Source organism: Anabrus simplex, chromosome 2, assembly GCF_040414725.1.
Source record: "Anabrus simplex isolate iqAnaSimp1 chromosome 2, ASM4041472v1, whole genome shotgun sequence".
Classification (NCBI taxonomy): domain Eukaryota; kingdom Metazoa; phylum Arthropoda; class Insecta; order Orthoptera; family Tettigoniidae; genus Anabrus; species Anabrus simplex.
The window spans coordinates 2,632,328-2,648,350 of record NC_090266.1 but is presented as its reverse complement, the minus strand read 5'-3'; the positions used below and the strand labels follow the sequence as shown (position 1 = coordinate 2,648,350).

Here is a 16,023-nt window from a genome sequence, read left to right as displayed (position 1 = left end):
GTGCTGCCATCTTTAGATAAATACCTTTGAAATGTGGTGGCGGCAAATTCTATGTGCTCTTGTTTAGTAAACAAAGCCGCGTGCTTTTAATGACAGCTGTCATCCACCATCCTTAATCAATAGAGCACTGTGCTGCTATCATGCAGGCAATTTCATCAGCTGTCATCCTCCATCTTTAATCCACAGAGCACCGTGCTGCTCTCTGTAGTAGCGGGCAATTTGAAAAGTTCTGTTAGCTGTCATCCACCATCTTTAATCAAGAGAGCACCGTGCTGCCATCTTTAGCTAGATACCTTTGAAATGTGGTGGCGGCAAATTGAAAAATTCCACGTGCTCTTGTTTACTAAACAAACTCACGCGCTTTTTGTCAGCTGTCATCCGCCAACTTACATCGCAAACCTCAGTGCTACACTCTTTAGGTACATACCTTTGAAATATGGTGGCGGATAATTTAAAAAGGAAAATTCTACATCAGCCATCTGTCGACGCTAATTGCACAAGATGGTGGCTCTACATGGCTCCTTAAAGGTGCTTATGCAAGATGGCCGCTATATATAGGTTCTTATGAGATGCCCTTGGGATGCTTGCGCAAGATGGCGGTTATACAAGGCTCCTTATGAGACGCCCTAGAGATGCTTGCGGAAGATGGCGGTTGCTCTTATGAGGCAGCTTAAGGGTCCTTGCACAAGATGGCTAGAGATGCCCTAAAGATGCTTGCGCAAGATGGCGGACGCAAGATGGTGGCTATACACGACTCCTTATGAGACGCCTTAAGGGTGCTTGCGCAAGATGGCTGCTGCTCTTATGAAGAAAGCTAGCTTAGAGGCTAACGTGTCGTGCTAGTTCGATTCATTAAATTTGGGGCTTAAATGCATAATGTTAAATATCTCGAAAACGGCGCATCGTAGAGCAAAACGGACAAAAATGTTTCTACCCAATACCTCGGTTCGCAGTATGGGGGCAAGAAAAACATAGTCCAATGATGAGATCAACGGTTCGGTTCTAACTTAGGCCCTTTGGCATTAGCTCTGTTTCAGCTCGTAATGAAGCAAGTCTTCGTAACATGATCAGGTCTAGCTGTGGTAGAGAGTATAACGTACCGTGCAGGTTCGATTCATTACATTTGGGGCTTAAATGCAAAATGTTAAATATCTCGAAAACGGACAAAATTTTTCTACCTAATACCTAGGTTTGCAGTACCAGGAACAAGAACAAAACACAGTCTAATGATGAGATCGACGGTTCGATTCCTATTTAGGCCCTTTGGCATTGGCAGCTATCTATTTCTACAAGATGGCGGCTATACATAGCTTCTTATGAGACAGCTTAAGAGCGCTCGCACAAGATGACTGCTGCTCTTATAAGACGCCCTAGGGATGCTTGCGGGAGGTAGCAGCGACAAGACGATGACTATACACAGCTGCTTATGATACGGCCTAGAGGTGCTTACACAAGATGGTGGCTGCTCTGATGAAGAAAGCTAGCTTTGCATCGTGCAGGTATTTTTACAGCACTAAACCTCATACCTTTGAAATGTGGTGACGGGTAATTTGAAAAATTCGACGTGCTTTTTCATAAGCTGTTAAGGCCTCCTCTTATGTCAAGGCATAGCTCTATCGAACAAGTTTAACCCTGCATCGGAATAGCTAGAGTAAGCACGTGCTGAAGTAATGACGTCATTAAGCATGTTTAGACTTGCAAATCACAAAAGAAACGTAACAAGGTTGGAATCGAAAACTGCACTCTATGCCGTTAACTTTATCATGTGATCGGAACATTGATTGAAGTGTTTAGAACACTAAATAAGTAGAACCGAACACTGTACTCGATACAACATGTGTTTAGAAGATGTCAGGGGATACCTTTGTTCTAAGAATATTAGTTTACCGCACATTCCTTATAGGGCTAATAGGCTAAAGGTCTAATGGGCTAATGGGCAATAGGGCTAAAGGGCTAATGGACTAAAGGGCTAAAGGAGCAACAACCTCATCGATCGCTATCAGCAAGAACGCTTGTACTTTGTTAAGTGTAGAAAATTAATCTTTATTTGTAAATGGTTTCATGTTCAGTACAAGGAATGGAACCTAGGGGTTACGTCTTACCTAATAAAATCCCCGAGGTGCGATGAGTTACGTTTTTCGAACTAGTGTTTGGAACACTGCACTTTTCAAGATGATAGCAGAGAGTTTAGCAATGTTCTGTTGTTGGATTATAAATTCCGCGCTACAACATGCATAAGGTGGCAGCCTTGAGGTTTATTGCCGTAAAGATGACAAGAGTGAGGTTATCAATGTTCCGTTGTTGGATTTTAAATTCCGCGCTATAACATGCATAAGGTGGCAGCCTTGAGGTTTACCGCCGTAACGATGGCAGCAGTGAGGTTAGGGACGCCCTATTGTCCTTCAATGTGAGGTTAGGGTTCGTCAAGGAGACAGCTGTCAAAAAAAGCACGTGACTATGTATACCAAACAAGAGCACGTGGTCGTGACGTCACGGTCACGTAGTATGCTGCCTCAGCATGCAAAGTTCAATGTCTACACCTACGTAGTAAACATTCTGCTATGTTCACAAGATTTTTTACACATAACTATTATTTATGTTTTAAGTTCATGCACATAGGCTATGCTAAGATAGCAGCACAAACACATGCGAACTTTGTACGTTCTAATGGAATATGTTTAGTACTGCGTGCATCTTAGATACATGATGTGTACACGCATTTAAACTTGGCTATACTTAATGCTGCTGCTTTGTTTACAAGATTTTTATACATTGCTATCCTTTATGTTTTAAGTTCGTGCACACACAAGCGATAGTCGTACGCTCTGGCAGGAGAAGTTTAGTACAATATTCGATGCATACATTATCGGTGGGTGATGTGTACACGCTTTAGAACATAGCTCTTCTTTGTGCTTTAAGTTCGTGCACATGGGTTAGGGATACACAAAAGCGATTGCTACATGCTCTAGAGGAAGAAATCTAGTACGATAGTCGATGCATGTAAAATCGATAGGTTTTGCTAAGGTAGCAGCACACTTACACGATTTTAGCACAATCTAGTGGAAAAAGTTTAGTATGATAGTCGTTTCATGCAAAATCATTAGGTAATGTGTACACGCTTTGAAACAAGGCTATTCTTTGTACTTTAAGTTCATGCGTACAGGTTATGCTAAGATAGCAGCACCACCTAGCGGAAGAAGTTTAGTACAATATATGATGCATGCAAAATCGATAGGTGACGTGTACGCGCTTTAAAACATGGTTATTCTTCGTACTTTAAGTTCATGCGTATAGGTTAGGCTAAGATAGCAGCACAGTCTAGCGTAAGAAGTTTTGTACGAGAGTCGATGAATGCAAAATCGATAGGTGATGTGTACACGCTTTGAAACATAGCTATTCTTTGTACTTTAAGTTCATGCGTCTTAGTTATGCTAAGATAGCAGCACAATCTACCTGAAGAAGTTTTGTACGAGAGTCGATACATGCAAAATCGATAGTTGATGCGTACATGCTTTGAAACATGACTATTCATTGTACTTTAAGTTCATGGGTATAGGTTATGCTAAGATAGCAGCACAATCTAGCGGAAGAAATTTAGTACGATATTTGATGCATGCAAAATCAATAAGTAATGTGTACACACCTTGAAACATGGCTATTCTTTGTACTTTAAGGTCATGCGTACAGGTTATGCTAAGATAGCAGCACTATCTAGCGGAAGAAGTTTAGTTCGATGGTCGATGCATGTAAAATCGATAGGTGATGTGTACACGCTTTGAAACATGGCAATTCCTACTGCTGCTCTGTTCCCAAGACTTTTAAGCATAGCTAATCCTAATGCTGCTCTTAACGACGTCGAGCTAAGGATTGATTACTTGACCGTGACGTCACGACCACGTGCTCTTGTTTGGTAAACCTAGTCACGTGCTTTTTTGACAGCTGTCTTCTTGACGAACCCTAAGCTCACATTGAACGACAATAGAGCGTCCCTAACCTCACTGCTGCCATCTTTACGGCGGTAAACCTCAAGGCTGCCACCTTATGCATGTTATAGCGCGGAATTTAAAATCCAACAACAGAACATTGCTAAACTCTCTGCTATCATCTTGAAAAGTGCAGTGTTCCAAACACTAGTTCGAAAAACGTAACTCATCGCACCTCGGGGATTTTATTAGGTAAGACGTAACCCCTAGGTTCCATTCCTTCTTCTGAACATGAAACCATTTACAAATAAAGATTAATTTTCTACACTTAAAAAAGTACAAGCGTTCTTGCTGATAGCGATCGATGAGGTTGTTGCTCCTTTAGCCCTTTAGCCCTTTAGCCCTTTTGCCCATTAGCCCATTAGCCCTTTAGCCTATTAGCCCTATAAGGAATGTGCGGTAAACTAATATTCTTAGAACAAAGGTATCCCCTGACATGTTCTAAACACATGTTGCATCGAGTACAGTGTTCGGTTCTACTTATTTAGTGTTCTAAACACTTCAATCAATGTTCCGATCACATGATAAAGTTAACGGCATAGAGTGCAGTTTTCGATTCCAGCCTTGTTACGTTTCTTCTGTGATTTGCAAGTCTAAACATGCTTAATGACGTCATCAGTGCAGCACGTGCTTACTCTAGCTATTCCGATGCAGGTTTAAACTTGTTCGATAGAGCTATGCCTTGACAAAAGAGGAGGCCTTAACAGCTTATGAAAAAGCACGTCGAATTTTTCAAATTACCCGCCACCATATTTCAAAGGTATGAGGTTTAGTGCTGTAAAAATACCTGCACGATGCAAAGCTAGCTTTCTTCATCAGAGCAGCCACCATCTTGTGTAAGCACCTCTAGGCCGTATCATAAGCAGCTGTGTATAGTCATCGTCTTGTCGCTGCTACCTCCCGCAAGCACCCCTAGGGCGTCTCATACGAGCAGCAGTCATCTTGTGCGAGCGCTCTTAAGCTGTCTCATAAGAAGCTATGTATAGCCGCCATCTTGTAGAAATAGATAGCTGCCAATGCCAAAGGGCCTAAGTAGGAATCGAACCGTCGATCTCATCATTAGACTATGTTTTTTGTTGTTCCTGATACTGCAAACCTAGGTATCAGGTAGAAAAATTTTGTCCGTTTTCGAGATATTTAACATTTTGCATTTAAGCCCCAAATGTAATGAATCGAACCTGCACGGTACGTCATATTCTCTACCATAGCTACACCTGATCATGTTACGAAGACATGGTTCATTACGAGCTGAAACAGAGCTAATGCCAAAGGGCCTAAGTTAGAACCAAACCGTTGATCTCATCATTAGACTATGTTTTTCTTGCTCCCCATACTGCGAACCGAGGTATTGGGTAGAAAAATTGTGTCCGGTTTGCTCTACGATGCGCCGTTTTCGAGATATTTTACATTATGCATTTAAGCCCCAAATTTAATGAATCGAACTAGCATGACACGTTAGCCTCTAAGCTAGCTTTCTTCATAAGAGCAGCAGCCATCTTGCGCAAGCACCCTTAAGGCGTCTCATAAGGAGTCGTGTATAGCCACCATCTTGCGTCCGCCATCTTGCGCAAGCATCTTTAGGGCATCTCTAGCCATCTTGTGCAAGGACACTTAAGCCGCCTCATAAGAGCAACCGCCATCTTCCGCAAGCTTCCCTAGGGCGTCTCATAAGGAGCCTTGTATAACCGCCATCTTGCGGAAGCATCCCAAGGGCATCTCATAAGAACCTATGTATAGCGGCCATCTTGCATAAGCACCTTTAAGGAGTCATGTATAGCGACCATCCTGTGCAATTAGCGTCGACAGATGGCTGATGTAGAATTTTCCTTTTTAAATTATCCGCCACCATATTTCAAAGGTATGTACCTAAAGAGTGTAGCACTGAGGTTTGCGATGTATGTTGGCGGATGACAGCTGACAAAAAGCGCGTGAGTTTGTTTACTAAACAAGAGCACGTGGAATTTTTTCAATTTGCCGCCACCACATTTCAAAGGTATCTAGCTAAAGATGGCAGCACGGTGCTCTCTTGATTAAAGATGGTGGATGACAGCTAACAGAACTTTTCAAATTGCCGGCTACTACAGAGAGCAGCACGGTGCTCTGTGGATTAAAGATGGCGGATGACAGCTGATGAAATTGCCTGCATGATAGCAGCACAGTGCTCTATTGATTAAAGATGGTGGATGACAGCTGTCAAAAAAAAGCACGTGGCTTTGTTTACTAAACAAGAGCACATAAAATTTGCCGCCACCACATTTCAAAGGTAACTAGCTAAAGAGCGCAGCACTGAGGTTTGTGATGCAGGATGGCGGATGACAGCTGTCAGAAAAAAGCACGTGAGTTTGTAAAGCACGTGGAATTTGCTACCACCACGAAGAGGGTAGCACGGTGCCCTCTTGATTAAGGATGGCTGCAGTCACGTGGAATTGCCTGCCACCACAGGTGTCTAGCTAAAGAGGGCAGCACGGTGCTCAAGGATGGCTGCTATCAAAAGGCATTCTTCAAATTATCCGCCACCACATTTCAAAGGTAAGTAGCTAAAAAGGGCACCACTGTGTTCTATGGATTAAAGATGGTGGATGACAGCTGTCAAAAAAGCACGTGGATTTGTTTACCGATTCAAATCTCGCGCTAGTAAGGTTAAGTTGGTAGCACTAAGGTTTAGGCCCGTTAAGATGGCAGCACTGCGGATGACAGCTGTGACGTACCACATTTCAAAGGTAAGTAGCTAAAGAGGGCAGCACTGTGCTCTGTTGATTAAAGATGGCGGATGACAGGTGTCAAAAAAAAGCACATGGCTTTGTTTCCAAACAAGAGCACGTAGAATTTGCCGCCACCACATTTCAAAGGTATCTAGGTAAAGAGGGCAGCACTGTGCTCTGTTGATTAAAGATGGCGGATGACGGCTGTCAAAAAAGCGCGTGAGTTTGTTTCCAAACAAGAGCATGTAGAATTTGCCGCCACCACATAGAGGGCAGCACGGTGCTCTTTTGATTAAAGATGGCTGCTGTCATGTGGAATTGCCTGCCACCACAGGTATCTAGCTAAAGGGGGCAGCACGGTGCTCAAAGATGGCTGCTGTCAAAAGGCATTTTTCAAATTATCCGCCACCACATTTCAAAGGTAAGTAGCTAAAGAGGGCAGCACTGTGCTCTATAGATTAAAGATGGCGGATGACAGCTGTCAAAAATGCACGTGGATTTGTTTACATGAGCACGTGGAATTTGCCGCCACCACATTTCAACTAAAGATTGCAGCACTGTTCTCTTTGGATTAAAGATGGCGGATGACAGCTGTCAGAAAAGCATATAGGTTTGTAAAGCACGTGGAATTTACCGCCACCACATTTCAAAGGTAAGTAGCTAAAGAGGGCAGCACGGTGCTCAATGATGGCTGCTGTCAAAAAGCATTTTTCAAATTATGCGCCACCACATTTCAAAGGTAAGTAGCTAAAGAGGGCAGCACGGTGCTCTATAGATTAAAGATGGCGGATGACAGCTGCACGTGCACGTGTTTATCTCGCGGTAGTGAGGTTAAGTTGGTAGCACTAAGGTTTAGGTCCGCCAAGATGGCAGCACTGCCGATGACAGGTGACGAATTTACATCTACTACGATAAAGAGGGCAGCACGGCTCTCTCTGGATTAAAGATGGCGGATGACAGCTGTCAAAAAAGCACGTGGTTGTCAAAAAGCACGTGGCTTTGTTTACCTCGCACTAGTTAGGTTAAGTTGGTACTACTGAGGTTTAGGCCCGTCAAGATGGCAGTACTGAGGTAAGCGATGCGTTGTTGTCTGTCAAAAAGCACGTGGCTGTCAAAAAACACGTGGCTTTGTTTACCTCGCGCTAGTTAGGTTAAGTTGGCACTACTGAAGTTTAGGCCCGTCAAGATGGCAGCAGTGAGATTTGTTTACAAATTCAAATCTCGCGCCAAAATGCAAATTTCCCGCCAAAAATTCAAATTTCCCGCCAGAATTCAAATTTCCCGCGGGAGGAGGCGCCAGAATCCCTGCATTATGCTACTTTTCTGCATCCATTATATCATTTCTCAGCCATGATTCAACTTCTATTACAAAATCTGGTATTTATATATCTATTAAATTACTTAATTCGACCCCTTTGTTTACAATGCTTCTACAATTGAGCACTAACACATCATCTCTACTTGATTTCGAGGTCCCTGCTCGCTTAACACCACTCCCTAGGCCACCCCTTTTCCCTGAATGTACCTGCCTATAACCATTCTAAACAAGTTTCCTAACTTATATGTACCACTGCGGTTTAAGTGAAGGCCATCTGAGCGCAGATCCCTGTCTCCTACCCACCCATTAAGATCTAGAAATCTCACTCCCAGTTTCCCACATACCCACTCAATAGTCTCATTTAAATCTCCAATCGCCTTCCATTCAGTATCCCTCCTACACAGTATTCCACCGATAACAACCTCCGCTTCCTTAAACTGCATCCGTGCTGCATTAACCAGATCCCACACATGCCCAACTGTCAAAAATACACGAGGCCAAGCACCTGGCTTTGTTTACAAACAATAGCACGTGGTCGTGACCTCACGGTCAAGTGTTCGAGTCCATCGCCGGAGTTAATGACCTCGGATGCTGACGCTAGGAAGTTGAATCACCACAGCTCCTTCACTGCACCCTTGAAGTTGATGTTGCTCAAAACAAGTCCACATCCTCAAAGGACTTGACAGCTGTCAAAAAGCATGCGTATTTTAATTTCCGCGCCCCCATACACGCATAAGATTGCAGCAGTGAGGTTTGCGTCTGTTAAGATGGCAGCAGTGCGATTTGCCATGTTCACATGTTAAGATCCTCAGCAACACAAGTGCACGTGGTTAGGACCTGATAGCTGTCCAAAGCTCGTGGATTTTACATTATGTGCCCTCCACGTGTGTAAGATGGCAACAGTGAGGTTAGGACCTGTTAAGATGGCAGCATTGAAGTTAGCTATGTTTAATGATTTAAAATCCATGCCCACGTAGTTAGCACCTGACAGCTAACAAAAAGCACATGGATTTTAATTTCTGCGCCCCTGGGTGGCATCAATGAGGATTCGCCCTCTTAAGATGGTAGCAGTGAGGTTAGCCCGGTACACTTGTTGAAAGTCCGTGGCAAAACAAGTGCACTTGGTTACATTACAGCTATATGCAGAATTCCGCGCCTGCACGTGGCTAAATCCTCTCAAGATAACAGCAGTAAGCTTAGGGTTCATGCAATTTTACACGCCTTATTTTTTTCAAATTCCGCGCCACATATCTGTTAAAATCTTGTGATGTGCGGCTAAGTCCCATTAAGGTGTGCTCGCATATGAGATGAGCTTACATGCTCTTTTACTAGCGAGCGCAACTGTTGTTAATCGATGCATGCACATCGACAATCGAAAAGTTTCAAAATGAGATTATATTTTCATTTACCTGAGTGCACAACTATTGTCAGTCAATGTCCATGCATCGACAATCGAAAGTTTCGAGATGAGTTTCTATTTTCTCTTACCGGAGTGCGCAACAATCGTCAGTCGATGTGCATGCATCGACAGTCGAAAATTTCGAGTTGAGTTTGTATATTCCTTTAGCAGAATGCGCAAAAATCACCTCTAATTGCGCGCACACTGCATGCTGATGTATGCATCCTCCCACCCGCTCAACGTAAGTATAAATACAACTCTAAATTACAGTTTCACTCGCTTGTCTCGTAAGAGGTTGGAGTGCCCTTGTCCCTTAGCCGGGGCAATATTCTTTTGGAGAGGACTCATATCTACGGCTGTAGAGCTCTACGGAGAGAGAGAGAGAGAGAGCACATCTCTCTCTCACCCATCCCCTATTTTTTATGAGGTGAACTGGGAAAAGGGGACTATCTCCTTACCATCCCCCCCAAATTCAATACAGCATTAAAATTCTCTGCGGTTAGCCTTGCATTCTTGCGCGCCTCAGCTCGCAGTTAACTCCCGTCTATGAGGTTAGCCTTGCTCACATTTTGAATTTCCGCCACCCTAGGTGGCAGAAGTGAGGTTTGGACATGTTAAGATCGCAGCACTGTGGTTAGTGACGTTCACTTGTTTAAAATCCGCGCCCACGTAGTTAGGATCTGACACCTATCAAAAGCACGTGGATTTTAAACTCCCCGCCACCATGTGCATATGGTGGCAACAGTGAGATTTAGCCTAGTCAAGATGGCAGCATTGAGGTTAGCGAAATTCTGTTGCCCTTAAAAGTTAGGTTAGTGTCCGTCAAGATGACAGCTGTCAATTGTTTACTAACAAGAGTACGTGGTCTTGACATCACGGTCACGTGGTCTTGACGTCATAGGGCCAATGACCTTGGCAAGGGTCACTGACCTCGAGTGATGACTCAGCAGAAAGTATCCACAACTATCAAGCCCCTCTACTCACATGTTACATTCACATGTGGACTATTTCTCTGGGATTGATGAGTGAAGAGCAAGGAGAAAGATTCCATCAGGATCTACAGGAAATGGAATGCAGATATCCAGGGAAATGGAACAAAAACATGCTGGCAGATTACTGCTGGTTATTCAAGAGAGAAGGCCCAACTACTCCTCACACAAGAAAAGCAAGGCGAAGACGTTTCTTATGCTAAGTATAGACATTGTAAAATTGAAACCGTAGAATTAGCATTCTCAGTACGTTATGACGCTTCTGAGTGGTAAATTTGGTCCATTTGGCTACAGATCTATTAACACAATACACACTACATATCCTTATATTATTATGTGTTCAGATGGGTGAAAATAATAATGTGATAATTGTAATCTTGCATGTACGCGTGTTGCATATTTATCTAATTTTCATTCTTAATTTGCATAAAGCCTGGTGTGATAGGGAAAAACTGACTTCAGTTCCGAAACCATCATGCTCGAGATGTAAAGGATCACTATGTAATTAAATCATGAACGATTCGTTTGTACATAATAAGTAGTTCATTAAACAGAAATGTAATTATACAGTAATTACCTGAAGTATGAGCAGATTGCATATCTGTCTCAGAAGTACGATGATTTTAGCGGATTGGCAGTAGTGTCGCGAATTCGCCCAAATCAGGCATACAACATGGATGAGAGGCCGCAGGTTACTCCAGGACTCAGAGAAGTCTATTTTCTCCAAGGCTGCAAAGTGATGTAAAAGTGGTTTCAAATGCACCACTATATCTTCCGCTTCGTTGAGCGCTGAAACAAAGCATGGACATTCACATTGGTTCTACAAGCTTCCACATATCTACAAATAGTTATTGTAATATTAATCACTTGATGCCTACAAACGGAATATTGGTTTTACATAATGAGAAACTAACAGTAAGTATTTTCTGACCCTTACCAGTCGTTACTAATTTGGGGTTAGTCCAGCCTGTACAGTACTTCATAAGTAAGATTAATACCACACAAGAACGAAGCCGTAGCTTCTGGAACATTTCACATGTTGGGTCTCGAAGCCTGGAGTTCAGTTACAAAAGTTCACAAGACGCCTTCAAGTGGACCAATAGATTATTTACACAGGACCTCCTTTATTCACAATAATGGATAATTACACTTGGAAAAAATGGTCACCCGATTGATCATAAACAGGTACAGATGGTCCAAGCTACACGGCTACAAAAGTAAAGAAAGAAAGAAAGAAAGGTAAAAAGAAAGAAAGAACTTATATTTACTAAGGCCGAAAACCACAATGGAATGAGGTGACACACAATCACTCCAAAGCGAAATTTACATAGGACCTATCTGGGCAAAACCCGCAGAAGTAGAGGCTAAGCCATGCTGTGAGGTTACTGGAATATAAAGTAATTAAAGCCCGAAAGGATGAAATGCATTTTAATATCTGCATAACTAAGTCACCAAATCTAGATTTTAACGTTGGTACATAACACGTGCTTCCTAATATTTCATAAGTTTCCATCAGCGAAATAAATGTATAAGTCCGACGACAGGGAACTGAGGCCTACATTTAATTCAAGTTGACAAAGGAAAACTGTACATTTCAAATTTTAAGGAAGCCGGAAACTGACAATTATAGTCTAAAGAAGATCGAGGGAATCTTCGGTAAGTACACAAGCAACTAGTTCACAAAATTAGTATCCTGCCCTGCCTCTTGAACTCTTTCCTTATACCGGCCGCTCCCCCAACTCTAACATTTCCTCCCACAGAAGAACTCTCATTCACGTCGCACTAAGAATATTCCACATCGGCAAGATAAGATATTAGTTACAGGAAACGTCACACATGACGCTTTTATTCTCTGTGCGGCGAAGTAGGGAAAATAATAGTTACCCACCAGCGGTAAAAGTTCATATAACCACATTTCAGCTGAGAATTGTAGTGTAGATACATTATATTTATACTGTACCGTATCTTGCCTGCTATATTCGTGTGTATATTTCGTGTGTATCTATTTGAACAAAGTACTAATAATAACCTGTCTAAGAATTTAGCTTTGTTCGTAATCTTTGAGTACATTTGTTCTTCCAAATTTCAAACTTGCAATTTTCATTTCAGTTTGTGCTTAGTAGTGACATACGTTACCGGTATTGCAATTACTATACGTGTGAACGTAGTTTAAACTTATTGTAGTGTACTGTACTGTAGAATACGAGTAATAACTTATTAGAATTCAGCCTGCTAATTTTACTATTGTAAAATACTTGTGTAGTACCGGTATAGTAGGGGCGTCCGTAGAAACTCTCTTACTAAATTCAGTTGTAGTAATTAGGATAGGCTCAATATCAGTATTGTAGAATTGTAGTGCAGTAGTAAATTAATTACCTCAGTGTCCTGTGATCATCAAGTACTATCCCAGACAATATATATCACTCCGTTCATTTTTTCACATAAGTTTCTTTAATTTTCCTTTTATTTTGCATTTTTTCGTAAAGAATTGCTAAGGAGTGCAAGTGTACGAACTGTGGGTGTGGCGAGGAATTGAGGGGTAGGAGGGAGGAGTTGGAGAGTTTGAGGGAGATAATTAGGATGCTCACAGAAGAGAGGAAAGAAGATAGCCCCCCTCAAACAATGCACAGGTTACAGTAGGTTTACAAGAGTGAGAGGAAGGAAAGGGGTGAGTTGTAGAAGAGAGGTGGTCTAATGTTCTAAGGGGAAGGAGATTGCAGGCCAAGGGCTCTATTCAGGATCAGAATTCAGGACAGGTGTCTGTTCGAAATCGGTACGAACCACTCCAGGTAGAGCAACATAGGGAAGATGAGAAGCAGCGAACAGTTGCTGAGATGTGTGGAAATAGGAGGAAGGGAAAAGGTAGGATAGGTAAATGCAGAGTGGAGGATGGGAAAAGACATGTGGAACAAGGTCATGCGAAGGAGAATAGGGAGGACGAAGTAGCTTCTGCAGCTATCAGGAAAGATAGGGCTGATCAGGAGGGGAGGGGATCGAATGAGCTGGGTATGGTTGAGGCTCTGGTCGTTGGGGATTCCATCGTAAGACATGTGGGGAAAGTGTGTGGAGGAAAGGGAATCAGCGTAGAGTCCTATCCAGGAATTAGCTTGAGGCAGATGTTGAGGAAAGTAGAAGAGTGGGAGGAGGGGAAGGAGAAGGTGGTAGTGCTTCACGTTGGTACCAACAACGTAAGGCAAGCTGATATAAGTACCAACATAGTTGGAGATGTGTGGGATCTGGTGAATGAAGCAAGGGAGTAGTTTAAGGAAGCGGAGATTGTTATCAGTGGAATTCGATGTAGGAGGGATACTGACTGGAGGGTGATTGGGGATTTAAATGAGACTATGGAGTGGGTATGTGGGAAACTGGGAGTGAAATTTCTAGATCCTAGTTGGTGGGTAGGAGATAGGGATCTGCGCTCAGATGGCCTTCACGTAAACCGCAATGGTACGTATAAGTTAGGAAATTTGTTTGGAAGGGTAATAGGGAGGTACAGTCAGGGAAACGGGGTTCACTAGGGAGCGGTGATAAGGGTACAGAGATCTGGAAATCAAGTAGGGATGACATATAATGTAAGTCTTGAACTATATAAGTATTGTAAAGAAAGGAATAGAATTAATTAATTTAATATATATTTACCAGATATTGTAATAGGAGTTGATTTATGGCTGAGAAATGATACAACGGATGCAGAAAGTTTCTCATGGAACTGGAGAGTGCATCCTAGAGATGGGATTGGAATGGTGGGAGGGGGAGTGTTCATCTTGGTGAAAGAAAAATTTGTAAGCTACGAAAAAGTTAAAGATGAGAAGCATGAAATTCTAGGTGTAAGGCTCATTTCTAAAGATAATATGCAACATGATGTCTTTGGAGTGTACAGACCGGGAAGGGTAGCGCTGACACGGATTCAGTATTATTTGATAACGTAATAAGCTTTGTGGGAAACGACATGGAAAGGAACGTGAATGTAGCGGAGATCTGAATTTACCAAATGTCAGTTGGGAAGGAAATGTGAACGACAGGAAGCATGACCAAGAAGTGGCAAATAAGCTAATATGGGAAGGCCAGCTGATTCAGAAAGTGATAGAACTAAGTAGAGGGGAAAATATCCTGGATGTGGTGCTGGTAAAATCTAATGAGCTCTATAGAGAAACCGAAGTAATTATGACATTAGTAATCATGAAGCTGTTTTTGTCGTAGTTAAAAATAAGTGTGTTAGAAAGAAAAGTCTTATAAGTAGGACAATTAGGCAGTACCATATGCCTGATAAAGCTGGCATGAGGCATTTTTCAAAAAGGAACTATGATCGGTGGAAAATGGTTAATAAAACTGTAAACGGACTCTGGGATTGGTTTAAAGCAATAGTTGATTAACGTGAAAACAGGTTTGTACCATTAAAGGTGGTAAGAAATTATAAAGACCCAACTAATTATTATAGAGAAATAAAGAGACTAAGAAGGAGCTGCAGAAGTAGAGTGAGAAATGCCTGTGGAAGTAAGGAGAAATTGAACGAATGTAAGGAAATTGAATCTAGCCAAGAAGGCAGCTACGGATAATATGACGGCAAGCATAATTGGCAGTCATACAAATTTTAGTAAAAATGGAAGGGTATGTATAGGTATTTTAAAGCAGAAACATATTCCAAGAAGGACATTCCAGGAATAATTAATGAACGAGGGGAGTGTGTATGTGAGGATCTTCAAAAGGCAGAAATATTCAGTTATCAGTATGTAAAGATTTTTGGTGAAATGATAATGTCCATGTAGAGGAGGAGACTAATGCGAAGGAAGTATTAAAATTTACATATGATAACAATGACGTTTACAATAAGATACAAAAGTATACTTGATCTGAGGAGCCGTTTACAGTTCTCTGATCTATGTTACCTTCAAAAAATGATCCGTGGCTACACCAAATGTAATTCTCTTCCAGCGTACTTCCCTATACACGTTCCTCCCCGCCCTACATGCAACCGGCGCACTCATCATGTGTTCCATCCGCGCCTAACTTTACAACAACGCTCTATCTTTCACCGTCTCCCTACTCTTGGTAACTCACTACCCGATACTGACATATTCACACCTTTCGCATCCTTCAAACAAAAAATTGGGAGATTCTTCTAAGTCCTCCCCAGGTTTTCACTTTCTTCCGTCCCTCCACCCCTCGACCTTTCTTCTTCCTAATTTCAGTAACTAACCATGCCAGCTACCTTTGTCATTGTTGTTACATTGTTACGGTTAAATTTGTTAATTTATTGTTGTTACTTAACTTTGTTGTTTACACCTTTGTTATCTTTTATACGTATTTAAACTTATTATTATTATTATTATTATTATTATTATTATTATTATTATTATTATTATTATTATTATTATTATTATTAGTGTAAAATGGCCCTCCATAGGCTGTATCTATATAATTAATAAATAAAAAAGTAAAAAAGTAAAGAAAACTGGAAAAGCAGCTGAAAGTAATCAGATTTCTGAAGATATACTAAAGACAATGGGTTGGAATATAGTACCATATCTGAAATACTTACTTGATTATTGTTTGTTCGAAGGAGCTATACCAAATGAATGGCGAGTTGCTATAGTAGCCCCTGTGTATAAAGGAAAGGGTGATAGACATAAAG

General features: G+C 41.8%; 1 protein-coding gene across 1 annotated transcript in view; it reads right to left on the bottom strand.

Annotated features, from left to right (window-relative positions):
- The window catches only part of LOC136863901 (dynein beta chain, ciliary-like), a 5,220,903-nt gene that overhangs the window by 4,824,595 nt on the left and 380,285 nt on the right, over nt 1-16,023 (bottom strand). The window contains exon 7 of the mRNA XM_068226514.1: nt 10,969-11,180. Coding sequence (XP_068082615.1) covers nt 10,969-11,180 — 212 coding nt within the window. The remainder of the gene's footprint in view (nt 1-10,968; nt 11,181-16,023) is intronic.